The sequence below is a fragment of the Procambarus clarkii genome, chromosome 14 (assembly GCF_040958095.1).
Source record: "Procambarus clarkii isolate CNS0578487 chromosome 14, FALCON_Pclarkii_2.0, whole genome shotgun sequence".
Taxonomy (NCBI): Eukaryota; Metazoa; Arthropoda; class Malacostraca; order Decapoda; family Cambaridae; genus Procambarus; species Procambarus clarkii.
The window spans coordinates 42,454,501-42,481,283 of NC_091163.1; the positions used below are offsets into that span (position 1 = coordinate 42,454,501).

At 46.5% G+C, this 26,783-nt stretch overlaps 1 protein-coding gene across 1 annotated transcript in view; it reads left to right on the top strand.

Annotated features, from left to right (window-relative positions):
• The window catches only part of LOC123770936 (ATP-binding cassette sub-family F member 3), a 134,284-nt gene that overhangs the window by 74,278 nt on the left and 33,223 nt on the right, over nucleotides 1–26,783 (top strand). The window contains exons 7-10 of the mRNA XM_045763114.2: nucleotides 12,245–12,403; nucleotides 17,947–18,147; nucleotides 19,026–19,208; nucleotides 24,399–24,572. Of these exons, the coding sequence (XP_045619070.1) occupies nucleotides 12,245–12,403; nucleotides 17,947–18,147; nucleotides 19,026–19,208; nucleotides 24,399–24,572 (717 nt within the window). The remainder of the gene's footprint in view (nucleotides 1–12,244; nucleotides 12,404–17,946; nucleotides 18,148–19,025; nucleotides 19,209–24,398; nucleotides 24,573–26,783) is intronic.

Here is a 26,783-nt window from a genome sequence, read left to right on the forward strand (position 1 = left end):
TGTAGCTTTGCTGATAAGAAAAGGCTGGAGTTTTGAAAAGATGGTTAATCAGGGCTGTGAAGGTTTCAGTGACTAAATATCAGGCACCATAGCAACTGGAGGACAGAAAATTATAATAGTAGTCATAAATAACCCCCACCAAACGACAGAAGACCCAGACAGGAATATGATAGAAACAACATGGCCACCATTAATATAATAGAGAGAGCAGCTTCTGTGGCTAGCAGGAACGGATCCAGACTACTAATAATGGCAGACTTCAACCACGGGAAGATAGATTGGGAGAACAGAGACCCACATGGAGGACTAGACACATGGAGAGCTAAGCTGTTGGACGTGGCAACAAGAAACTTTTTAAGTCAACACGTAAAGGGATGGACAAGAATGAGAGAAGAGGATGAACCAGCTGTGCTTGATCTGATTTACCCTAAATGAGTCTGATATAAGGGAAGTTAAGTTGGAAGCCCCCTTGGGAATGAGTGATCATAGTGTATTGATCTTTGAGTACCTGGTAGAGCTAGGAATTATCTCCCACAAAAAAGAACTAGGAAACAAAGGGCTGGCGTACCGAAAGGGAAACTATGAGGAGATGAATAAATTCCTAAGGGATATACCATGGGATACAGAACTCAGAACTAAGTTCATACAAGACATGATGGACTATGCCACCCAAAAGTGTCAGGAGGCAGTAAACAGTTTTATCCCAGCCCAACAGGAAAAAAACGAGAAGCAAAAGAAGAATCCATGGTTTAACCCTTAACGTGCTCGGGGTCTAATATCCTGCTATCCACACAGGCGCATGTCATTTTGAAAAAAAAAAAAATTTTTTTTTTTGCTAATCTGTTAAGTTCTGTTCACTGATCACGGGAAAATTAAAAAAAAAATTCTATTGTACTTACTTTTGTTGCAATAGAGCCGAGAAGCTCGGTGATGACGTCACAATCTGCATGTTCGCTCATGCAGTACACGCCCGGGAGATGTTGCGCGCGGTCCTCAAACAGCCAGAGTTGCCACAAATATATTTTCGCGCTATTTATTTACAATGTCTAAGCGCATTTTATCTAATTTTTTTTCACTAATTGTGTTTCAAATACTGTTTGAACATATTTTGTATCAATAATTGTTGCATATTTGAGTATACACAGGCGCACACAAATGTTTTCAATTACGGCAATATAATATGTCATTACAGTCTATTATATTGTATGTTCTGCTTATATTTGTATATATTTACACACACGCACACGCTATCTGCTTATATGTTTACATATTTACACACTCGCACACGCTATACACACTTTGAAGCACACTTAGAAGATTTCTAGACTGTGGTAGTCATTGAAGCAGTCGACAGCACATAATGGGATACCACACGTTTCACACCATGTTTGCACAAGCTTCCGTTTCTTGTCTCTACGTGTCGTTGTTTTACACACCAAGCAATCACGTTGGGCTATTGCACGCTTCACACCAGGTGGCAAATACTTAAGTTTGTGTGCTAGGAAGCCTTCAGTGTGAGCGAGGCGTGGAGTACCAGCATGCTGCAACAGTGGGTTTATGATGGGCCGCTGAATACCTGGGACATCTTTTGCAAACTTTCCTAATAACTGTATTGCAGCATCAAATACAAAGTCACGGAAAGTGGGCTTACGTCCAGTTCTCACAAGGTACATGTTGAAACAGTTCAGCATGCTCATGTCCACAAGATTGAAGAACACTTTTTTCGTCCACCTACATGTCTTCCGCACACACTCTGCAGTGCCAATCATCATGTCTGATTTATCAATCAACCGCATGTTGATATTATAGTCTAAAACACAGTCTGGCTTATATAGTGGTGCGTTTGTTTTATGGCTCACTTTCCCACTGTTCACCATTGTTCCATCATGAATTGTTGTCAACAAGTTCACCTCTCTTTTGTCTTTCCACCGAACTGACAGAATGTTATCACTTTTCCTTCTCTGACACTCACCAACTGCAATGTCGTTGTCAAACACAGGCATTTCCCTTCGTTGTGGCTTTACTGTACCAACCAATCCGGTTCTATTTTCTAGCAAGAACCGAGCTAGCAAGGGACTTGTATAGTAATTATCTGTGTATAAAATGTGTCCCTTGTTCATCCACGGAGCCATGATGGTCTTCACTACACTCCCCGAGAATCCATGTTCGTCGTTACCGGGAATGTCTACATCACTAGCCGAGTACAGAATCATGTGTAACACGTATCCTGTCTCACAATCACAAAGAACAAAAAATTTCAGGCCAAATCGGTTTCGTTTTGAGGGAATGTACTGTTTGAATGGAACACGTCCCTTGAAAAGTATGAGAGATTCATCAACCACCAGCTTCTGTGCTGGTACGTAAAAATCTCTGAATTTTCCAATAACATCGTTCATGTAGTGCCTCACTCGCCACAGTCTATCATCAGGTGTTCGGTCCTGAACACTTCCAAAATGTAGACACCTGAGGAGTATCTGAAACCTGTCTCGTGACATATATTTCCCGAATAAAGGTGTTGGTATTGTCTTGTCCTTGCTCCAATAGTCATTTATTGCATGTTTGTGACAGTGCTTCATCAACAAACAGAGTGCCAAAAACACATACATTTCCGCCACTGTGGTATTTTTCCAACGCTGTAGTCGTGAAAATTCTGTGATTTCCCTCTCAATCAGGTAAGCAGCATGCAGGTTCGTTTGGTGTACAATGTATTCCATGAGTGGTTCATCATAGAATGCTGTAAAATATTCCATCTCAGCCATGTCCTCACCTTGATTAGGGAAAAGGTTTGTAATCCCTACATCTTTATCGTCAAAGTGAGGAATATTAGGAATAAAATCGTCACCATCACTCCACTCAAGTATACCAGGCGTCCTGCGAGATGCAGAGGAAAGACGGCGAGGAAGCGATGCATACCGGCGACCAGGAGCTGAATACCGTCTGCGAGAAGCACGGCGGCTACGTGCACGTGAACACGAGGGTCTTGGTCCCTCATGTGGTGCCATGCGGTGGCGCTTGGCCGGGCGAGATGCTGCTGACGCGACAATTTCTCGCCCAGTTACACCACTGGTACCAGCCACAGGCTCAATAAAACTTTGATCTGAGTCACTAAACCCAGAAAAGGAGTCACCTCCCTCTGACTCGTCACCCTCAAACAGAAAATATCCACAGGAACTGTGAGGTCGTGGTAGAATTGGGGTAGAAAATGGGCGAGGAGGCATGGGAGAGCGTATAGGCCTCGCCATGGCATGGCGGTCATTCTCACTTTCACTGCTGCTGCTACTATCACCCGACAGCTGTGTATAATCCTCATCGTTGTCTGAATCGTCAAACACACTTTCTTCACCTTCAGAGAATAATTCGTGGGCTATTTGCTCTGGGGTGAGGGACTGAGTGGTGCGTGCCCGTGAGGCGTTTGACCGTGCGCTCGCCATGGTGACTCTCGCTAAACTGAGGCCTCCCATGCCATCGGATCGTGAGCTGGATTTTTTTTCAAAATGGCCGCTGTTTACTAGAGCCCCTGGGCAGCGTATGGGACCCCCAGCTACACCGCGGGCCATTCAAATCGTGCGCGGTACCCATACACTTCATATGAAGTGAAGCGCAGTTGACTGGTAAAACGATTTACACTTCATATGAAGTGATGCGCACTTTAAGGGTTAATAGGGAATGTATGAAAGCAAAGGAGATGAACAAAAGGGTGTGGAGGAACTTCTGAAATAACAACACCAAAAAGTAGAGAGAGATACCAGTGAACCAGGAATGAGTATGTTAGTGTGAAAAGAGTAACTGAGAAAAGGTATGAAAATGAAGCTAATAAAGCTGACCGAACCAAAGCTACTACACAGTCACATCAGGAGGAAAACAACAGTGAAGGAACAGGTGATGAAACTTTGAACGGGTGAGGACAGATACACAGAGAATGACAAAGAGGTGTGTGAAGAACTCAACAAGAGGTTCCAGGAGGTCTTCACAATACAACAAGGAGAGGTCACGGCGCTAGGAGAGGTGGCAGCAAACCAGGCAGCTTTGGAAGGGTTCGAAATTACAAGAGATGAGGTCTCTTGTAATTTCATTTCATTTCTCACGTCCATTGGAGCTGGACGTGAGAAAGGCTGTTGGGCCAGACGGAATCTCACCATGGGTATTGAAAGAGTGTGCAGGAACACTTTGTTTGCCACTCTCCATAGTGTATAGTAGGTCACTGGAAACGGGAGACCTACCAGAAATATGGAAAACGGCTAATGTAGTTCCAATATACAAAAAGGGTGACAAACAAGAGGCACTGAACTACAGGCCAGTGTCCTTAACTTGTATATCATGCAAGGTGATGGAGAAGATCGTGAGACAAAACCTAGTAACACATCTGGAGAGAAGGGACTTCGTGACAACCCATCAACATGGGTTCAGGGAGGGTAAATCTTGCCTTACAGGCTTTATGGAATTCTACGATCAGGTGACAAAGATTAACACTTTCGCCCCGCGGTGGCGCACGAGCGCGTCACTAAGTTTTGTTCGGGTTCCGCAAGGGTGACACTGGCGGGCGTCACGAGAATAAATATTTGTATAAATTCCAATTTCGATTCGATCTACTTGGGGATAGTTTACAAATGTTCGCCATGAAATTTACGTTTTCTCTAATAGCCGAAGAGCTTATTTGGGAGAACGGCATGGCAGTGAATCATCGTGGTAAAAAATTTTTATTATTGACACGACGAGTATGATTGACATAGTTTTTATATTTGTTGCCGGTTGAACGCATCCTTAAGTGACGTTTTATACATATGTTCTTCTAGAACATTGTATTGTGAACACATTGGTACAAAAATGAAATACATACATCGAAAAATAATGTCAGGACAGTGAATTGAATATACACTTTTCAATGCGGGTTTCGCCGATATGCCGCCGCGGGTAATACTTCGGCCACTTCCCACACTCTTGTGGGTGGGTTGCGACATTGATTCTATATTTATATGCATATGTTCGTGTAGAGAATTTTATTGCGATTTCAGTGATACCAAAATTAACCCTGTAGGACAAATGTGGAGTTGACAACCCTGAAGAGAGTAGAAACATTTCGTTGCTGTCTGGCGCTCACGGCTAGTGATCGACGTAGTTTTTTATTTGGTGCTGATCTAACTTATGTTTTGGTGACATTTTATACTTATGTTCTTCTAGAACATTTTATTGCGAACACATCGGTACAAAAATGAAATACGTACATTGAAAATTAACGTCAGGACTGTGACAAGAGTATACACTTTAAATGTTGCCGCTCGATCGCCGAAACGCTAATTTCAATTGGGGTAAGTTTTTTTTCATACGCCGTTTCGCGAAAGTGTTAAGCAAGAAAGAGAAGGATGGGCGGACTGCATTTTTTTGGACTGTTAGAAAGCCTTTGACACAGTACCCCTTAAAAGGCTGATGCATAAGCTGGAGAAACAGGCAGGAGTAACTGTAAGGCACTCCAGTGGATAAGGGAGTACCTAAGCAATAGGAAGCAGAGAGTTACAGTGAGGGGTGAGACCTCAGATTGGCGTGAAGTCACCAGTGGAGTCCCACAGGGCTTGGTACTCGGATCTATCCTGTTTGTGATATATGTAAATGATCTCCCAGGGGGTATAGACTCATTCCTCTCAATGTTTGCTGGCGACACCAAAATTATGAGAAGGATTAAGACAGAGGAGGACAGCTTGAGGCTTCAAGAAGACCTGGACAAGCTGCAGGAATGGTCGAACAAATGGTTGTTAGAATTTAACCCAAGCAAATGTAATGTAATGAAGATAGGTGTAGGGAGCAGGAGACCAGATACAAGGTATCATTTGGGAGATGAATTACTTCAAGAGTCAGAGAGAGAGAAAGACTTGGGGGTTGATATCACGCCAGACCTGTCCCCTGAAGCTCATATCAAGAGGATAACATCAGTGGCATATGCCAGGTTGGCTAACATAAGAACGGCCTTCAGAAACTTGTGTAAGGAATCTTTCAGAACATTATATACCACATATGTCAGACCAATCCTGGAGTATGCGGCTCCAGCATAGAGTCCATATCTAGTCAAGCATAAGACTAAACTGGAAAAGGTTCAAAGGTTTGCCACCAAACTAGTACCCGAACTGAGGGGTATGAGCTACGAGGAGAGACTATGGGAATTAAACCTCACGTCACTGGGAGACAGAAGAGTTAGAGGGGACATGATCACCACATACAAAATTCTAAGAGGAATTGATAGGGTAGATAAAGACAGACCCCTTACCCCTTGTGTGTGTGAGTATGTACCCATTGTACACAAGGGGTACACACACTAGGGGACACAGGTGGAAATATAGTGGCCAAATGAGCCATAAAGATGTTAGAAAGAATATTTTCAGTGTCAGTAGTAGACAAATGGAATGCATTAGGAAGTGATGTGGTGGAGGCTGACTCCATACACAGCTTTAAGTGTAGATATGATAGAGCCCAGTAGGCTCAGGAACCTGTACATTAGTTGATTGACAGTTGAGAGGCAGGACCAAAGAGCCAGAACTCAACCCCCGCAAGCACAACAAGGTAAGTACAGGAGCAGCGTGCGCCTAAGGTGACCTTTCCTTGGTGTTCCATAATTACTGGTCCTGGTTTCGGTTTTTCTTTGTTCCTTTACCGGACCGGGTGTGTTTGCTTTCCTGCGGTTCTCGTCCTCGGTAGTTCTCCTCTTGGATGCCTCGGGGATGCGTGTATCATTCTTCCCTGCTGGAGCTGGTTCTGTTGCTCCTTTGGGTTGCGGGGTCGCTGTTTTTAGATTCGCGTTTTGCACTTTCGATCGTGGTGTTTGTTTCTCGTCGTTTGTGTCGGCACAGGTGGGTTCGTTATTGGTCTCCCACCTGCACGTTTCGTCTCGGGGGCGATGTTTGGTTTTCCTATCACTGCGAAGGATCCTTCGGTCTTTGATAGGGTTGGCTTTTCTTCCCTTCAGGGTTGTTCTGGGACCGTCGTCTGGGATTGTCCTGTCACCTCATGTTGGGTGGTGCTGGCAGAGCCACTCCTGCTTGCGTTCAGTGTTGCGGTTCCTTCTGCTCCATTCCACTTGCTGTCCTGGGCATCGTTCCCCTCTGGCCTGCTCTTTGAGTTTTGGGGCCGTCCTGGTCGTTGGCCTGGGTGGTCTTTTTCTTCTCGTTTTGGTCTTTGTTTTGTCTCTGGTTTTGGTTGTTCAGTAAGGACGTGTGGTATCCGCCTCCCGGTTCCTTCCCTGTTTTACTTAGTTTTGGTGAGGTAGCTCCGGGGAGCCGACGGGGCTCCCCCCCAGAAAACCAGCGTTGAATGTAATGAAACGCCATTTTCTGGGTGAGTCCCGGAGGCTCCCCGGCATCCCTCCCTCCCTCCGGTCGGCGGCATTTTTCGCGTATTTTGACATCCAGCCTAAGAACTGCCAGTTGGATCGCCGGCGTGGAGGGTCTGGGGCTCCCCCTTCCCCCTCTCGGGGAGGGGGGTTGCGCAGACGGTGGCGTGGCGACGAGATGACGTCATGCTAGTTTGATAATTTTATTTGGGGAGTTCTGTCCACTAGTTCGGCTTTCGGTAGCAATAATCTGACCAGAATAGGGGTTTGTTTTGGGGCGCCTACCTTTCTGGGTGCCTGTCCCGGTCGATGGCAGACATAGAATGCTCCTAATCACAAGGGGGGTCTCTATAGGCCATTGCTCCTCGTGCCTCTCTGAGGGGGCCAGGTTCTGGCTCGTGGTCCCCGGTAGGCAAGAACTCCTAGCACTTTGACTGATGCCAGAAAGTTATACATATCCATTTAGCCTGGATAGCTCTGGGGAGCCTCCGGGACTCACCCAGAAAATGGCGTTTCATTACATTCAACGCTGGTTTTTTGACATGTGTTGTATTCCAGAAATTTCATGTCTTTTTTTTCTACAAAAATGTCAATGCTTTGCAACATCTCAGAAGTCACCCCTTTATATCCCAGCATCATTAGCATCTTTAAACAAGAACAACATAATTTATTTGCATCTTCGGGGCCTCCAAGAATGTGCCAGAAGCAGCGCGACCCCACCATTTGGTGTTGACGTTACTCAAACGAGCGTTCGCCATACAGGACGATTTGTCGCCGATCGGGCCGTTCATTACCCAAAATGTTCACCTTTTGGGGCGATCGTTATGCGAGGTACCAATGTATTTAGTCAGTATTCCTGGACCCAGTTGGTCATGTGTTGCTTTGGTCCATGTCTCTTGGCCTGGATTCTCTTCTTCATCTTAGTGCCAGCCACCTCTTATTCTCCCTGGTAACGCGTGATTGTGTTCTATGTGGTTTGTTAACTTGCAGGAGCCAATGGGGGGCCTCTCCCAGAAACCCAGCATTGAATGTAATGAAATGCCTCTTTCTGGATGAGTGCCAGTAGCTTCCCGATTCCCTCCTTCCCTTTCAATACTGTCGGATTAGTGAGCTGTTCATCAACTCCTGAACTGGCTGGTCAGGGAAGTCAGTTGCTGGCCGAGGGCTGGTTCGCCTGGTGGTGCTGATCGGTACTAATGAGTATCGAGTCAGTTTGAATGGATTCCTTGTTATGTATGAATTGTTTACCTAGTTGTTTGGTTGTTTCAAGGCTCCATTTTCTGTGAACCCTCAAGTTGTCTGTAAAGCTTTGCAGACTTTCTGGATGGTGTTCCCGGTGTGGTGGTGAACTTTCACTTGCTCCCTGCACCTCTGTGAGGGGGAAGGGCTGGTTGTGGCCCCTGGTTCCTGGTAGGCCAAATAGAACTTATGTGACTGATGAGACCTTTTAGCGTGCATCAATCTCAGGAAGACAGCTTCAGGGAGCCACCAGAAAGAGGTGTTTCATGACATTAACCCCTTAACTGCGTTGCCTCCAAATGTGACACCCCCGCAGTGCGCAGGAAATAAATTCTCTGGAAAAAATTCTTTTTTCTTTTTAAAGTGTCAAAAACCCTTCCCTGAGTATGGGTATGTAAAAAAAAATTCGAAATTGTACTTACTTTGGCTGCTATGGGGTCCGCAAGTTTTGGCGTGACGTCATCATTCCCCGTGCGCCCGTGGCGTAAGCTCTCGGGGGCGTTGGGGCGCTCGGGGCGGGGCACGCGAGTTGCCGCGAATATATTTTCGTTCATTTATTGCGTACATTTTCATTGTTTTTATGTGCCAATCCAATGTATAATGAACACGTACACTATAATATCGCAGTACAACATCCGTACTGTCCGTAGACACTGTGTTACGTGCATCGCAAACAAGTTCACTTATCCTGCACAATTTCCAATGTATCATGCCTAATATATTTATATTTACACTTTATATACACACTGTACAGTATCACACACTATATACACACACCATAAACACACTCAGTACTCCGCGAGTGTGTGATATGCTGTGAAACAGCCAACGGGGCAGAGTGGCACCTTGCACTCCACGCACCAGGTGCTGATACATCTTCGTTTCTGTTCTCTGCGGGTAGTGTTCCTGCATACTATACAGGCACGTTTACCCTTCTCCCGTGGTGCTGTGCCTGGCATATACTCGAGCATATGTACTCCGAAGTTCTCATTACCCCTCAATCTGTCTGGAGCTGCATGTGGCATTGTTGCTTGCACTCCGCGCGGTACAACAGAACCCTCCTTGCCATACTTTACTAGCAGCTGTGACACAACACCAGCACTGAATGTACGTATAGACGGTCTCCTGCCAGATTTTACTAAGTACATATTGAAGCAGTTGAGCACTGCAACATCCATGAGGTGGAAGAAGAACTTTTTAGTCCACTTCACAGACTTGCGCAAGCACTCCACTCCAACAAGCATCATGTCACACTTATCGACGAGGCGCATGTTCACGTTATAGTCTATGACACAGTCCGGCTTATACACGGTGTTGCATGTCTGAAAGTGGACTTTCCCACTGTCCAACATGGCACCGGTGTGAATCGTAGTCAGCATATTCACCTCGCGTCTGTCCTTCCACCGCACTGACAGCGTATTGTCACACTTGCGCAGCTGGCACTCACCCACGGCTATAGCTATACCGAACACTGGCATTTCCTTCCTGTGGCTTTTCACAGTGCCACATACGCCGGTGTTGTGGGCAAGGAGGTATCTGGTCAATAAGGGGCTGGTGTAATAGTTGTCGGTGTACAGTACATGCCCCTTGTTCAGCAACGGTTCCATCAGGGTTTTTACAACACTGCCAGAGAACCCGTGTTCATCTTGAGCCGGTATGTCGACGTCTGTACCAGAATATAATATGCCCAAGACAATACCAGTCTCACAGTCGCATAGCACAAAAAACTTCAGTCCAAATCGGTGCCGCTTTGATGGAATGTACTGCTTGAATGCCAGTCGCCCCTTGAACAGTACAAGCGACTCGTCAATAACCACATTCTGTCCAGGTACAAAATAATCCCTGAACTTCCCTCTCATGTCACTGAACATCTTCCGTACTTTCCACAGTCTGTCGTGTCTGTCCTCATTTGCATTATTCTCGAAATGCAGGCACCTGAGAATCAAGAGAAACCTATCACGCGACATGTACCGGTTGAACACAGGCGATGGAACAAGGCTGTCTTTGCTCCAATAATCCTGGATGACAGCTTTCTCGGAGTGCTTCATCATCATAAAGAGTGCCAGAAACACGTACATTTCGTCGATTGTCGTGTCCTTCCATCGTGTGAGCCGTGAGGCAGGTAAAATGCCTTCGTCTATGAGGCTGTGAGCGAACCTGTTTGTCTCAGTCACAAGATGCGTCATGAATACGTTGTCAAAATATGCCTGAAAATATTCCATGTCTGCCATATCATCACCAGTATATGGGAATAATGGTGTAACACCAAAATCGCTATCATCAAATGTTGGTATTTGAGGGACAAATGTGGTGCAATCCTCCCACACAAGTACACCAGGGGGTTTGGTGTTGGCACCAACACCACCACGAGCACCAAAACTACGGCTACGTCGTCCGCTGCTTCTGCTGGAGCTGCGTGAGGGTATGCTAGGCGCTGAGGCAGATTTACGTACTGTAGACCTACCACGAATAAATGATGTTGAGGGGCCACTGTCGTTGTCCACATGCTGTGAGGCACGCTGCCGCCTGCCGCGGTGTGTTGCTGAGGTAGCAAAACCCCGCCTGGTAACACCACCACTGCTCGTACTCGGGTCGTCCACACTACTCGTATCGGAGCCAATGTCACTGAAGCCCGAGAAAGATTCGTCACATGTACTATCACTGAATAAACTACTAGCGTCTGGGGACATACATGATGGTGGTGATGATAACGGTGATGATAACCCAGGGCGGCGAGGCAGGCCGGGCGAGGCACGAGTACCACACACACTCGCCACATCTTCCAATTCTGTCTCTTCCTCACTCGTATCAGATCTCTGAGTTAGGTCTTTCTCTGGATCATAGTCCAGGTCATCATCCAGAGCACCGTCATCATACAAAATATCGTGTATTTCCTCCTCAGAGAGTCGTTTTCCATGACCGCGGGTCACCGTGGAGCGGGAGCTCGTAGAGGATGCGTCAGACATGGTTGCTGCTGTGAAACTGAGGCTCCCCACGGCCGCAGGGCATGCTGGGATTTTTTTTTAAGATGGCGGACGATCACTGGGGCCCCCACCCACCCATACCATACCCTCGTCACCGCGCGCCAGTTTTGAATGGAACGTGAAAAATCAAAATACCTGGAGGCACGTTGCGCAAACCAGACGCGAGCCTGCAGGCGCGTTGCGCAGTTTAAGGGTTAATGCTACTTTGTGTGTGTTGTGCACACTGGGAGATTTCTGGGAAAACAGGTCATTTGGTTCATGGACTGTGGCAATGTAAAAATATTATTTCATCAAAGGCATGATTGCTTTGAGGGATGGTCATCAGTCACATAATTTGGATATGAATTAGATGCTGTTGAATATATACTTAAAATACTGAATGAAAGGTTGAGCAGCTTTCCTCCACTCCGTGGTGCTACCCCAGCTTCCTGGCTCTAGTGAATTACCACACATCTCCGTCACTCATTGTTCACGGTCTTCCCGCATAATGTAAACTTTACCTCCATATTATAACCCACTGTTTAATAATTCATATTGTGCATGTGCTGAACGAAAAATAATGTAAATAAATGTATAAAATATATAATTGATATTGACAGTCTGGTTTAGCATTGTGAAGCAATTCATTTAAAACACATGTTTTAGTTTCCATTCTCAGTTGTTCTAATTTATAGCTAATCTTTTATGCCATCACTTTATGTTCCAGCCGAACACTTCGTATTCCAAACCACATCTCTATTTTATACGTGGAGCAAGAAGTGGTCGGGGATGACACCATCGCTTTAGAGAGCGTCTTAGAGTGTGACATACAACGCAAGACTCTCCTCGACAGAGAGAAGGAGGTCCAGGCTAGAATATCCCGAGGGTAAGCCATCATCTCTAATATTTGTATTGGTTCACCTCTGACCATCATTATTTTGGTACAATGCTGAGCATCATTGTTTTGGTTCACTGTCCATTCTTTACTCATTTAATATATCCTGGATATATTTTATCCAGACATTTATATTCACTTATCTTTATCCTGGTCTTCTTGAAGGGCATGACAATCATCTAAGTTTCTTATCATCCCTATTATCATAGCATCATCAGCAAACATGCTCATAATTCTGTATGTCTTCTGGTAGATAGTTTATGTAGACAATGAACATTACCGGTGCAATAACTGATGCCTGTGGTACCCCACTGGTAACGTTTCTCCAGTCAGATACATTGCCTCTGATTACTACCCTTATTATCTGGGGAGAGCCCCTTCAGCTTCCTGGAGCTAATTGGGCTGATATGAATGTATTGACCATGTGTATTGACCCTGGCATCAGTCAATACACATGGAGTTCTAGGCCTAACAGAGATGACGAATCAGAACTTGACCCCTCCTCAGAGAGGCACGAGGAGCAATGGCCTATAGAAACCCCCGTGTGGTTGTAAGCATTCTATGTCTGCCATCGACCGGGTCAGGCACCCAGAAAGATAAGCGAACCAAAACAAACCCCCTATTCTGGTTAAAATATTGCTACTGATAACTAAACTAGTGGACGGAACTCCCCAAATGAAAACGAGCAACCGAGACGTCACCACGTCGCTTCGCCGCAGTCTGCGTAACCCGCCCCTCCCCGGGAGGGGGATGGGGAGCCCCAGACCCCTGCACTGGCTATCCAACCCACATTTCTGTGGCTGATGTGAACTGGCAAAGTTGTGCACCTTTGGCTCCTGTGTTTTCCAGTTCTGTGCCTTGTGGTGTGGTCCTGCCTAACAGGAGTTATTTCACAAGTACTTGGGCTGCCTAGGGTTCCCTTCCCTAGTTGCCCAGTAAGTACTGCCCTTGAGGCTTGGAACCACTTTCCACAAGTCACCTTGGGGTCTACCTCCGCAAGGTCTTTTGCTGCTCAGTGATTGACTGTCCTTGGAGTCAGCTGGGGTGTTAATTGCACTACTATTTGCCTTTGGGTAAGGGTAGTTTCCTCACTGGTTGGGATGCAGGGAAAGGTGCAGCTTTGGGTGCAGGTAGTTTTCAGCTCTCATAGCGGCCGGCTCTGTTCTACCTGGGTACATTGTCCTCTTGCAGGGTTTTTCTTTTGTTTTTGTTATCCTGCCTGGTGGGAGGTCTACCCCTTAGTTTTGGTCACACCCATTTATATCTTGGTGGTCCTCCGCTAGGGCCCTATGAGTGTAAACGTCCCGGAGGTTCAGCTTTAGCAGTACCCTGCCTGGGCTTCCCTTAGCGAGATTACGTGACTAAGGGCCCTAGGAAACCCCACGAGGACTCTTTGATCCGACAGATGTGTTCCTTGGGTCCCCTCTCGCTTCATGCGAGTTTGAAGGTTGCTCTGTCCCCTTGTCTCGGGATGACACCTTCCAGTTGTGCCTCCGTCATGCTGCCTGTTGGGTCGGTAACACCTTCGACCCGGAGTCCTGTGAGTTTTGTTCCTTGTTTGTATTCCAATATACCCAGTCCACTGATCATGATATTCGGGTGCAGGCAGTTTCGGCGTTGCATGCTCGGTTTAGGTTGCTGCAACGCGCTAGGTTAGTTGCTTCCATGGATGCCCCGAGACTGCCCTGTTTTAGTTATAGGGACGTGGACGTGGGGGTGAAAGTCGCTTTGAATTTGGCTCAGTCTATGCCCCCTTGTCCTTTCCCTTCTGTTGTTCGTCATGGTGCTCCCTACCTGCTTCCGGCTCCGAAGCTTCTGAGGGTTTCGGGGTCGGGGCTCAGATCAGGGTTTAGCTGGTGTTGAGACTCGGGTAGTTTCGAGGGATGCACCTTCCGGTGTGGCGACTGAGGCATTCGAGCATGTTCCTCCAGCCGGAGCTTCTAGATTTGAGCAGTAGGCCCCCTTCGTTCCTGCTTTTTCTTTTGAGGTAGGGGTTTTGGAGGATAGCTCGGGTCCGGGTCCTTGTGGGGAGGTTCCAGGGGCGGGGGGAGGGATTGACTTGGGGTCTTGGGCCTCTGTTGGACCCTGCTTGGGTTTCTGTACCCCTCTGAGTGGACTTGCTGTTACAGGTGGATGAATCTTTTCCTCCATACTCGTATGAGTTGGATTAGGCATCAATCCCTCCCCGGGTTCGGTTCTGTGCTCCTTTGAGTACTTCAGTCCCATCTTTCCAGAGGTTTTCGGCCTCCCATGTCCCGCCTCATATGGTTGTGGAGGCCATTGTGGCGTTTCTTCTGTAAGTAATTACCTAAGTGTAATTACCTAAGTGTAGTTACAGGATGAGAGCTACGCTCATGGTGTCCCGTCTTCCCAGCACTCTTTGTCATATAACGCTTTGAATCTACTGACGGTCTTGGCCTCCACCACCTTCTCACCTAACTTGTTCTGTGCGGCATGGATTACGCCTTCATAATGAATACTTCTTCCTTTGTGTTTGGATCATCTTTTCCTTACCTAGTTTGTTATGAGGTTCCCGAGTCATCCTGGCTTGTGGACTGCCCCTTTTTCTCTTTGGAGGTGCGACATATGTTCTGTCTGTCCCGCACACTTTAATGGCGCAAGGCTCATACAGTGGTCTAGGTTTTCCTGGGGGCAAGTTTGAGCACCTCAATGCGTGTTTGTTCGCCCCTGCCCTTCCTCGGGATGTTGGCATTGTGCAGCTTCACGTGCAGGTTCCCACCCTCTCGGCTGCTTCTGGGGGGCTCCCGGGGTCACACGGCGGTTGCTCGAGGGTTTGTGTGGGAGCCTGATCTTTGCTGTGAGGGTCTACTCACTGGGTCGAGTTTGGCTTCGTCGGCTGTTCAGGCTCCCTCGGGGACATCCCTTCCACCTCTATCGCGTCCACTGGGTTCGGCCTCCGGGAGTCTTGCATTGGCTGCTGCATCGCCATCTCCCTTTTTTGGTTTTTCGGGGTTTAGTGCCCTGGCGCCTACCCGAGGCCTCGCTCAATGTTTTCACAGATGCGTCGTCTCTTGGATAGGGCAGAGAGGTCTGTTCTTCTGTCGGGCCCACAGTATGATGTGGGAGTTTGCGGCGGTAGATCCTTGGATTTTTGGGGCTGGTCGCTTCGCGTGACTCATCTGCTGAGTTCTTGGGGTATGCCTCTCTTGCCCGTTCACGTTCGGGGGTGTCCTGGTGGACGGCCTGTCTCGGTTCATTCTCCTGTCCACGGAATGGACAGTCGATGCCGGCTTTGCCAGACATACAGGCTCCCGGAGGTGGACCTCTTCACATTGGCGTGGTTGAAGTGTCTCCCGTTGTGTGTGGTGCCCTCTCCCGACTCCCTCTCCTCGATGTCGATGCCTTGCGACATGACTGGTCAAGGTGGGGTTACCTGAATCTCTTCCCCCCCCCCCGGTTCAGCTGTTGCTCCAGGTCCTAGCTCGCTTGGAGACTTACCAAGGGAGAGTAGTCCTCTTGGCTCCTTGGTGGCCGGCCCAGCCTTTGGTTTCAGGCGCTGCTTGCTCGGTGTCCAAACCCGAGGGTCTTCCCACGGCTCTGCCTCTTTCAGCAGATTGGTCCGCTCCGTTACATGGCTGGATCGATATTTTCGAGTCTTCACACCTGGTCTTTCTGACTCAGGTCTATCACCATTTGTATTGTGAGCAGGTGGCTTCTTTGATGGTGTCCCACATGCGTGCTACGTCTCAGCAGCAGTATGGAGTTTCCTGGCGGTCCTTCCGTTATTTCTTATGCTTTCGTAGGTTTACTTCTGTCTCTGATAAGGTTATCTAGTTCTTCATTTCGTGGTTGTTCCAGGACCATCTTCCTATGCCGAATACTGTCACCTCATATCATGCGGTGCTGGCGGAGCCGCTGAAGCTTGCGTTCAGCATTGATGTTACTTCTGCACCATTTCGCAAGCTGTCTCGTGCATTGTTTCACCTCTGGCCTGCTCATGCCCCGCCTGAGCCGTCCTGGTTGTTGGACCGGGTGCTCTCTTTTCTCTCTTCTCAGTTTGTTGTGGCCCCTTCTGTTCAGGGTTGTTTTCCAAAGCTCTTTTTCTGTTATCATTGTCCTCTGGAGGTCGGGTCGGGGAGCTTCATGCTCTCCTCCAGTGCTGGGATTTCTTCTCTTTTGGTTCTGGGGATAGGTTTGTTTGTGTTCATTCTTTTCTGGCAAAAAATGAGACTGCTGCTTTCTGGAGGGGTGTTTGGGTTGTTGATGCTTGGTTGGCTAGGCCGGGGGTGCATCATGTGTTGTGTCCGGTTGCGGCTCTCCGTCGTTACTTGCGCGCCACGGCCTCGGTGGTCGGGGACATGCTTTATGTTACCCGGTTTCCCCTTCTGTCTTGTTCCAGGGTTTGGGTCTCCCAGGTCGTCAGCAGAGTTATTTGGTTCAGCCAGCTTGCGGTCTATCTTTGTGCCCACGACGTTCGTAAGTTTGCTGCACTGGCTACTGTTTTCAGTAACATGTCTTGGGCTGACATTTGGGCACGGGGTTTTTGGTCGAACAGGGTCCTGGCTGCTCGCTACCTTGTTAATGTTCCTGGGCCTGGTCGGGCCTGTGTTGCATTGGGTCGGTGGTTGCAGCCAGTTGTCTTGACTTCGCGTTGAGGAGCGGGGGCCGACTACCTAAGTAAGTAGCTCCGAGGAGCCGAAAGGGCTGCCCCCAGAAAACCAGTGTTGAATGTAATGAAATGCCATTTTCTGGGTGAGACCCGGAGGCTCCCATGCATCTCTCCCTCCAGTCGGCGTTTTTTCACAGTTTTCACATTCAGCCTCAGAAATGCGGGGTGGGTAGCCAGTGCAGGGGTCTGGGCCTTCCCATTTCCTCTCCCAGGGATGGGGGGTTGCGCAGACAGCGGCGCGGCTACGTGATGACTTCATGCTCGTTTGCTCGTTTTCATTTGGAGAGTTCTGTCCACTAGTTCGGCTTTCAGTAGCAATATTTTCACCAGAACAGGGGTTTGTTTTGGGGCCTTTACCTTTCTGGGTGCCTAATCGGGTCAATGGCAGACATAAAATGCTTCCAACCACACGGGGGTCTCTATAGGCCATTGCTCCTCATGCCTCTCCGAGGGGGGCCAGGTTCTGGCTCGTGATCCCAGATAGGCCTAGAACTCCCTGTGCATTGACTAATGTCAGGGTCTAATACATTCATATCAGCCCGCTTATCTCAGGAGTCTCCGGGTCTCACCCAGAAAATGGTGTTTCATTACATTCAATGCTGGTTTCTGTGTGTAACTTATTTTGCACATAGTGCACATAGGACTTTTCTAGAATTATTCGTTACGATAATATGTACAGTATGATTTTTCTTATGAATATTGTACTATATACAATAGTATAATAGCTTAATTTCATAGTAACAAATATGGAATGAATCACAGTTTGTATATCCTGAATATCATTGTGTTAACAACAGATATATTATAAATATGTGTAAAGTTCTTACTCAAATTTCAGTCACATGCAGAGGTTTGAATTCCTCTATGCTGGAATAAGCTTGACATAATTCTCTATTTTGAACAGTGAATTGGATGAAACACTTTCAACGCAGCTCTCAGAGGTTTACGCAGAGCTCCAGGCCATTGAAGCAGACAAAGCCCCAGCGAAAGCTAGTGTTATACTGAATGGTTTAGGCTTTAATCCTGAAATGCAGACGAGAAAAACCAGCGAGTTCTCTGGTGGATGGAGAATGAGAATAGCTCTAGCAAGAGCTCTTTTCTCTCAGTAAGTATTGTTTCCTATGGTAATGTCTTCAGCACATGATAAGTACTTATTACTTATGTTTATTTTACTTATGTTTTCCTTTCTCACTTAGGTAATTACTTATGTATTTTTGTGCCTTTGTAGCTAAGAATTTTTTTTAATTAGCATTAAGGTTCCAAAACATTTCAATGCCCTCTCTTTATGCATTACTGATATGACGTTAGTACTTCTCACTGTGATCAAAAGAGAAGATCAAAAGAGGTGCTTGATAAACACCTCCAATGGATACCTGACCAACTGCGGGTATGATTGATTTTGGTTGCGCAATCAATCGCAGTCGTTCTGGCTGACCGAAAGATAGTAAGTACAGTACTCTAAATCATAAAAGAAGCAGCGGGTTGATTCAATTCGGCTCACTGGAATGACAATGTGATCTTTCTGAACCGTTAATATGTCAATAATTGCCAATACTTTAAAGGGGAAGTCAGTCTGGTATTACCACCTCACCTTCTGGAACCCTTTACCTTGTGGCTGCGACTGCTTGTCACCCTGCATGATTACCCTGGGAAATGATCGTGACTAACAACAAGTGAGCTGACGCGGGTTTACTCTCCTGTGGGTTTCGAGAGTTGTGTTGTTGAAGGTGGAATGTGCATGTAATTCCAGCAGGGTCGACAATCATAAATTTTATCTATCAAGTTTCCATTTGTCTGGCCCAGTGGCTCTTTTTTTTTTCCAGACATTGGCTTCACATTTGTTGATTTGTCCTAAGTGAACCATTATAATGTTACTCATTGCCAGCATACCTAATGTAATGAGAACTTCTGTGTACGTAATGTCATTCAAACTTTGTTCAAATATGTTAATTAAAGAAATTATATCTATCTTTATATTTACAGACCAGATCTGCTTCTACTTGATGAACCTACGAACATGTTGGATATGAAGGCCATTATTTGGCTAGAAAACTACCTCATAGGCTGGCCAACGACCTTGCTCGTAGTTTCTCACGATCGGCACTTTCTTGATATTGTTCCCACGGATATTTTACATTTACATTCACAATCCATAGATACTTATCGGTAAGTAAATACTGTACTGTACTGATGTTGGCCTGGCCTGCTTGAGGATATTGATGGATTTTCCTTGATCACTTGTAATGTGTCCTTGGCCTAAGAGATTAGCAAGCATTGGATAAGTCTTGTCAGTTAACTAAATTCAATGTCACAACCTGATAAGGGTCTTGGATGTTCCAAAACATTATCGCTCATTTTATTTCACATGTGTGGGTTGATTTATCTATTTTCAGCCATGTTATTGTGACTTATTCTCTTTCTTCTCAATAATTTCTTGTATTCTTTAAGAATAACAACATTTATAATATTGCTGTAGGTATAACTTATTATCTGTACAGTATTTGAATTCAATTTCTGATGGAGCCCTTTGTGGCTCCCTGAAGCTCACCACTCACTGAGATGGCTCCCAACTACTAGGTCACATCAGCCACGGAGCTCCGACCTACCGGGAACCAGAGCCAGAACCTGGCCACGCACACAGAGCCACAGAGAGTAGGTGACACTCCACCACCCCACTGGGAAAGCATTCACAGTGTCAGCACACTAGTACAAACTACTGCTGGGTTCAAAAGAACTGAAGCCTCAAAACTGTCAAATGAATTTCTCAAACAATGTAAACAAAACTGTGGAAACTAGCATGAGCTTGTTAGCTCTCGCCATCCACCAGTAAAGAAGAGGAGCCAGAGCTCCAGGTCTTTCCCAGCCTTCCTAGCCAATTGTGTCACTGATTTAGACACCACCAGTTGTCACTGTAGGATTCTCTGGTTGTCAACGGGCTGCACGTGTCCTGCTGCCTCTCCACTAAGTGCTGGCCATCCTTCAACTTTGTCCTGTGGGGCCATTGGCTTGATATTGTTCGGTATTCTAATTTACCTCACTTGAGTGTTTTCTGCCTGGTTCATGTTGTGTGGATGTAGCTGGCAAGGTGTTTGGAGCTGCAGGTGATCAGGGCTGCATCCCTGTGTGCTCCCTAGCACTTCCCCTGCACTGAAAGAGTTCTTCTCCTTGGTGTGTACTGGGAGTTCACTCTTTAGTGGCCGGACCACTGGGGTGGGGCCTTACATCACGTACTTCAAGGGTCTTTGTTCTCTTTGCCTAAATCTGTGGTTGAGGTGAATGTTTAAATTAGTTGAGGCATTCTGGGTGTTCATGCAATTGTTTTAAATACTGCATGGCAAGAGCTTGGCCTTCACAGCCATGTTTGCTAAGCTGTGTTGGTCTACTTGTATATAATTCCCAGAGAGCGTCTCCAGTGCCTCGATGTCTGGTTTGGCCAGTTCTTCAAGGCCTGATAATCCCCCTACAGGTTTTTGGCTGGCCTATGGATATCCCTTCCAACCTGCTCTTGCCTTGTGCAAGTTTGAAGTTTAAGGGCAGTTCATTTACAGTGCCATAGGGCAATGATCATTCTTTCTGCCTCTTCCATGCTGCCTGTTGGGTTTGTGACCCCTATGATCCCATAACAGGGTCCTGACAGCTGAGTGGACAGCGCCCGGGATTCGTAATCCTGAGGTTCCGGGTTCGTTTCCCGGAACGAAGGAAACGAGGCGGAAATTTTCTGGAGGCAGAAACAAATGGGCAGAGTTTCTTTCACCCTGCTGAACCTGTTCACCTAGCAGTGAATAGGTACCTGGTAATTAGACAGCTGCTACGGGCTACTTCCTGGGGGGCGTGTAAGAGAAAGGAGGCCTGGTCAAGGACTGGGCCGCGGGAACGCTAAGCCCTGAAATCATTTCAAGATAACCCTCAGTCCTGTATGGTTTGTTTGCCCCATGTGGCTCTTCTCTCAAACCGTCCACACAAAGTGTAAGCTTCTCAGGCAGCTGCCACCTTTTGAGTTTGCTTTGCCAGTCTTCAACATTTGTGGCTTTGTGCCTGGTTGGATGTCCCAGAGTTGGCTTGTCTTGTTTTTAGGAACCCATAATTGGAGGTGCAGAGACTTCCACCTTGGTTCTGTCCACACCTCTTCCTTCCCCTTCGGGTGTTGTACACCTGGCTTTCCCTCCCACTTGCTTCCGGCTCCAAATCATCTGAGGGTTTAGGAGTACATATATACTATGCATCTTTCTAGGGGTTTCCCCTCTCGCTTTTCCCCCATTCCCTTTTAGTGGTTTGTGCGGATCTCTTTAAATACTTCCTGCATGACCCAGATTTTACCTCTCTGATGGCCCCTGTTTCATTTGAGTTTGGGTCTTCTTCACTGTACTGACTGCACTACAAGGTTCCGGTGTCTCTGGCTAGCAGACAATCCTCTCTTTGTTTTTGCCTTGGGGCTTGGTGCAGTTTCTGTCATTTCTGCATGCTCGAGTGGTGGGAGGTTTTGAGCTCAATGTGACTGACTGTTTGCTCTCACTCTTTCTAAGAATGTAGAGTTAATGGAACTTCATTCTCAGCTGCCTTTGCTTCTTGCTGCCTTCATGGCAGATGACTTGTGGGCTCGGTCACACTTGGTTACAGTCGTGTACTTTCTTGCCCTCCTGGAGATTTTTTCTGACTGGCTCTGTGAGGATGTCAATTTGCTCAGCTTGGGATAGGGGTGTAGATTCCTCGATGCTTGCCATAGTGGCTTCAGAGGCTTTACCAAAACATGGGAAGACTGTTGCAGCATTCTACTCTGCCCGTCTTGCATGTCGACAGACTGTGATGGCCCAGTCATTGGATTTGACTTGGTCCTTGGGCCTTTTGTCTTTTTTTTGGCCTCTTATTTTTCCAGTTTGTTATTGCCACTCAGTTTGTGTCTTCAGTGGCAGCTTCATGCTATTCAATTCATCAGTTGTTGTGTACTCTGGGTTCTCTTCCTTGTTTTTGGAAGCGGTTGGGTTGGGGTGGGGTTTTCCTGCTACTGGTGGGGTGGACATGGTCCACCATGTCCTTTGGTGGAGGAGGATTCTGGGTCATATGTACCTTCTGCTGCTAGTTCCTGTTCTGCTTGTCAGTGCTATACTTGAGCTTTGTGGAAAGATGCCTTTGTTCGTGGTTCGTGCCGGCCCTTTTGCCGTTTGCTCCTTCGGCTGAACTGTGGGGAGACGGCTCACCCGGTTTGCCGACTCCTGGTCCGGGGATTTGTGGGCTTTTCAGGTCATTTCCTGAGATCTTTGGTGGAGTTGGTCAACCCTACCTCCTCATCTCAGGGGTTGATCCTTTTGGGGCAAGCCTCTTTCCCTTGCCTCTGTTGGGTTCTTGGGCCCCCAGTCCTGGTGAACTGGAGCAGGTCTCAGTTGGATCTATACCAGGTTTGGACTTGGCTGCTGCTTCGCAGACTTCCTCTTCAGGATTTTCAGGGTTAGGTTTTCTTGGTGGCATCCATAAACATGTCCCTTAACATGTTTATGGGCGCGTCGGCACTTGGCTCGCTTTTTGTTATTGGCATTCTGTGCTATTGGTCAGGTCAATTCTGTCTTGTACATATTCTGTCTTCATTGTGTGAATAAGTTTGTGGCCATGTGACATGCCCTGAGGAGGATTCATGTTCCTCCGTCTTCCGTGCTCCAACTCCGGTGGTTCCTCGCTTGAACTGAGGGGGTTCCCTTCAGTTCCCTTCCTGAGGGGGGTTCCCAAAGACCAGTGCTCTCACAATGGTCTTTGCTAACATGTCCTGGGTTGATATTTGGGCACGGGTATTTTGGCACTCTGGTATTTAATTAATAACCCCGGGTCTCGCCATGCCTGCATTGCCTTGGGTCTTCTCTCTTATCCAGTTGTCTATTCATTGTCTTGATTACCTGCTGTCTCACCTCCTTGGTTAGTCCCCTGCGTTTCTTCTCCTCGAGGAGTTAGCTTCACGGTGCAGCAAGATGCTTCCCCAGAAAAGAAGTGTTGAATGTAATTCAATACCTCTTTCTGGATGATCCCAGGTGGGCCAGGATGAACCTGCAAGGGGAGAGAGGGAACGCCCTCCCTCCCACCCTCCTTTCCAGGTTCGTCAGTTGATGTATGTGGCCTTCACACCTACTCCAGAACTAGCTTGGTGGGCTGGACAGTACAGGGACCCTGTACAACCCCCCTCTCCCCCCCACCCCCAAATTATTGGGTCCAGACAATAATTATTAACTTTAAGGGGGCATCTGAGGTTTATAGATGAAAGTTGTTCAATGTCAACCAATATATTTTTACTAGTTGTATATGAAAAGTGCTGAAATTGTCCCAAGTTTCAGTACTGCAGCGTAAATAGAAAGGGAGATTTTTTTTTTTTTCAACGTTTTTTACACATTTTCAAGTCCACACTTCAGAACACATGTTTCAGATATAATTATTCTGTGACACTTTTCTGACACATTAGCATATAATAAAGGATTGTGGGCTTTAGAATTTCCAAAACATCTTTAGTTTTCCTAATACAAATGTTCAAAGTTCCCCAAATTTTTTTTGCAAATATGGCATGTTTATTGCTATTATAAAATCAATAAATGAACTTAGAGAAAAATGAAAACTCTCCAATGTAGAGACATGCCCTCCACATATACTGTGTAAGTTTCATGTAAATTGAATAAAAAATGAATCAGTTTTGTAAACGTTTGTGTCAATTGAAAAAAAAGCAGAAATGAATAAAGTCTAAGGTTCTAAAATCTGTGGCTGAGGTTGACATCAACAAATTTTCTCCAAAATTGGCATCCTTACAGATAGGCTTACGTACAGTCAGGTGTGTAAGTTTGATGCAAATCGCCCCAAAAAAAATGAAAAAAAAAAAAAAATATTGAAAAAAAAAAATCCTTTTTTTTTTTTTCTTAATTTTTTTTCCAATTAAACTAATTATAATATTTGTTTAGTATATGCTATTGTGATAGCAAAGAGTTGTAGCTATGATTTCAGTTGACACTTTTGATTGATAATCGATTTTGACCATTTTTGCATAATTTTCACAACTACTTCAATATTTTTTTTCTCCCTTCCTATTTATGCTACGATGCTGAAACTTGGACCAGATGAAACACTTTTCATATAGAACTTGTCAAAAAAGTTTGATTGAAACCGAACAAGTTTTCATTTATTGCATTTTTATAACCAAACGCCCCCTTAAATACATAAATCTGTAATAATTATACTGTACATTCTTTTCCCTTAAGGGTACATTTACATTACATGTGTCTTGGTGTGTTTCAGTGGCAACTATGAATGCTTTATCAACACTTATTTCTTTGTGTGTTTCAGTGGCAACTTTGAAAGCTTTATCAACACTTATTTCTTGATGTGTTTCAGTGGCAACTATGAAAGCTTCATCAACACCAAAAATGAACGGCAGAAAAACCAGCAGAGAGAATACGAGGCTCAGACCCAGTTCAGAGTTCATGTTCAAGAGTTTATAGACAAATTCCGGTATAATGCTAAACGAGCATCATTAGTGCAATCCAAGATCAAGATGCTGGAGAAACTGTGAGTATCTTTCACACTTTATCTTGCACGATGCTGACAATTAATTCTTTCTCTGAGGTGTTTGCCAATTTTTAGATTCAAATTTTGAAGTGAATTTTATTCAGTACTGTATTTAGATATTTCTTTTTCTCTCAGTATCTCCTTCACTGCCAGCATATCCTGTGGGCTCTGTCAGACACTGGTCAGTGTTTTCTCTCAGTATCTCCTTCACTGCCAGCATATCCTGTGGGCTCTGTCAGACACTGGGCAGTGTTTACTCTCAGTATCTCCTTCACTGCCAGCATATCCTGTGGGCTCTGTCAGACACTGGTCAGTGTTTTCTCTCAGTATCTCCTTCACTGCCAGCATATCCTGTGGGCTCTGTCAGACACTGGTCAGTGTTTTCTCTCAGTATCTCCTTCACTGCCAGCATATCCTGTGGGCTCTGTCAGACACTGGGCAGTGTTTACTCTCAGTATCTCCTTCACTGCCAGCATATCCTGTGGGCTCTGTCAGACACTGGTCAGTGTTTTCTCTCAGTATCTCCTTCACTGCCAGCATATCCTGTGGGCTCTGTCAGACACTGGGCAGTGTTTACTGCCAGCATATCCTGTGGGCTCTGTCAGACACTGGGCAGTGTTTTCTCTCAGTATCTCCTTCACTGCCAGCATATCCTGTGGGCTCTGTCAGACACTGGGCAGTGTTTTCTCTCAGTATCTCCTTCACTGCCAGCATATCCTGTGGGCTCTGCCAGACACTGGGCAATGTTTTCTCTCAGTATCTCCTTCACTGCCAGCATATCCTGTGGGCTCTGTCAGACACTGAGCAATGTTTTCTCTCAGTATCTCCTTCACTGCCAGCATATCCTGTGGGCTCTGTCAGACACTGGGCAGTGTTTTCACTCAATATCTCCTTCACTGCCAGCATATCCTGTGGGCTCTGTCAGACACTGGGAAGTGTTTACTGCCAGCATATCCTGTGGGCTCTGTCAGACACTGGGCAGTGTTTTCTCTCAGTATCTCCTTCACTGCCAGCATATCCTGTGGGCTCTGTCAGACACTGGGCAGTGTTTTCACTCAGTATCTCCTTCACTGCCAGCATATCCTGTGGGCTCTGTCAGACACTGGGCAGTGTTTTCACTCAGTATCTCCTTCACTGCCAGCATATCCTGTTGGCTCTGTCAGACACTGGTCAGTGTTTTCTCTCAGTATCTCCTTCACTGCCAGCATATCCTGTGGGCTCTGTCAGACACTAGGCAATGTTTACTCTCAGTATCTCCTTCACTGCCAGCATATCCTGTGGGCTCTGTCAGACACTGGTCAATGCAAAAGGCTGATGTAAAAACATAGTTTTCTCTAAATATTTTTGTAATAAGAATTATTATCAATAAAAAGGATTCTGATGCCATTTTTGTCCCTTGCTAGTTCTCAACAATTGGTATATATATTTTACAATAAATATATACAAATTAAGGTGAGCTTGGAGAGTGGACCGGACCAAGTCAAAGTAGATTTATTAGAAAGGAACAATATTTAATTTTATATTGTGGTTCCCTTGTTTGGTACAATAACCCTGTGCTTAGGTTCATTGAGGTCACCCTCGGCCAAGCTTGATGCTTGTACTCAGGCTCATTGAGGTCACCCTCGGCCAAGCTTGGTGCTTGTACTAAGGCTCATTAAGGTCACCCTCGGCCAAGCTTGGTGCTTGTACTCAGGCTCATTGAGGTCACCCTCGGCCAAGCTTGGTGCTTGTACTCAGGCTCATTGAGGTCACCCTCGACCAAGCTTGGTGCTTGTACTCAGGCTCATTGAGGTCACCCTCGATCAAGCCAGGTGCTTGTACTCAGGCTCATTGAGGTCACCCTCAGCCAAGCCTGGTGCTTGTACTCAGGCTCATTGAGGTCACCCTCGGCCAAGCTTGGTGCTTGTACTCAGGCTCATTGAGGTCACCCTCAGCCAAGCCTGGTGCTTGTACTGAGGCTCATTGAGGTCACCCTCGGCCAAGCCTGGTGCTTGTACTCAGGCTCATTGAGGTCACCCTCGGCCAAGCCAGGTGCTTGTACTCAGGCTCATTGAGGTCACCCTCGGCCAAGCTAGGTGCTTGTACTCAGGCTTATTGATGTCACCCTCGACCAAGCTTGGTGCTTGTACTCAGGCTCATTGAGGTCACCCTCGGCCAAGCCTGGTGCTTGTACTCAGGCTCATTGAGGTCACCCTCGGCCAAGCCAGGTGC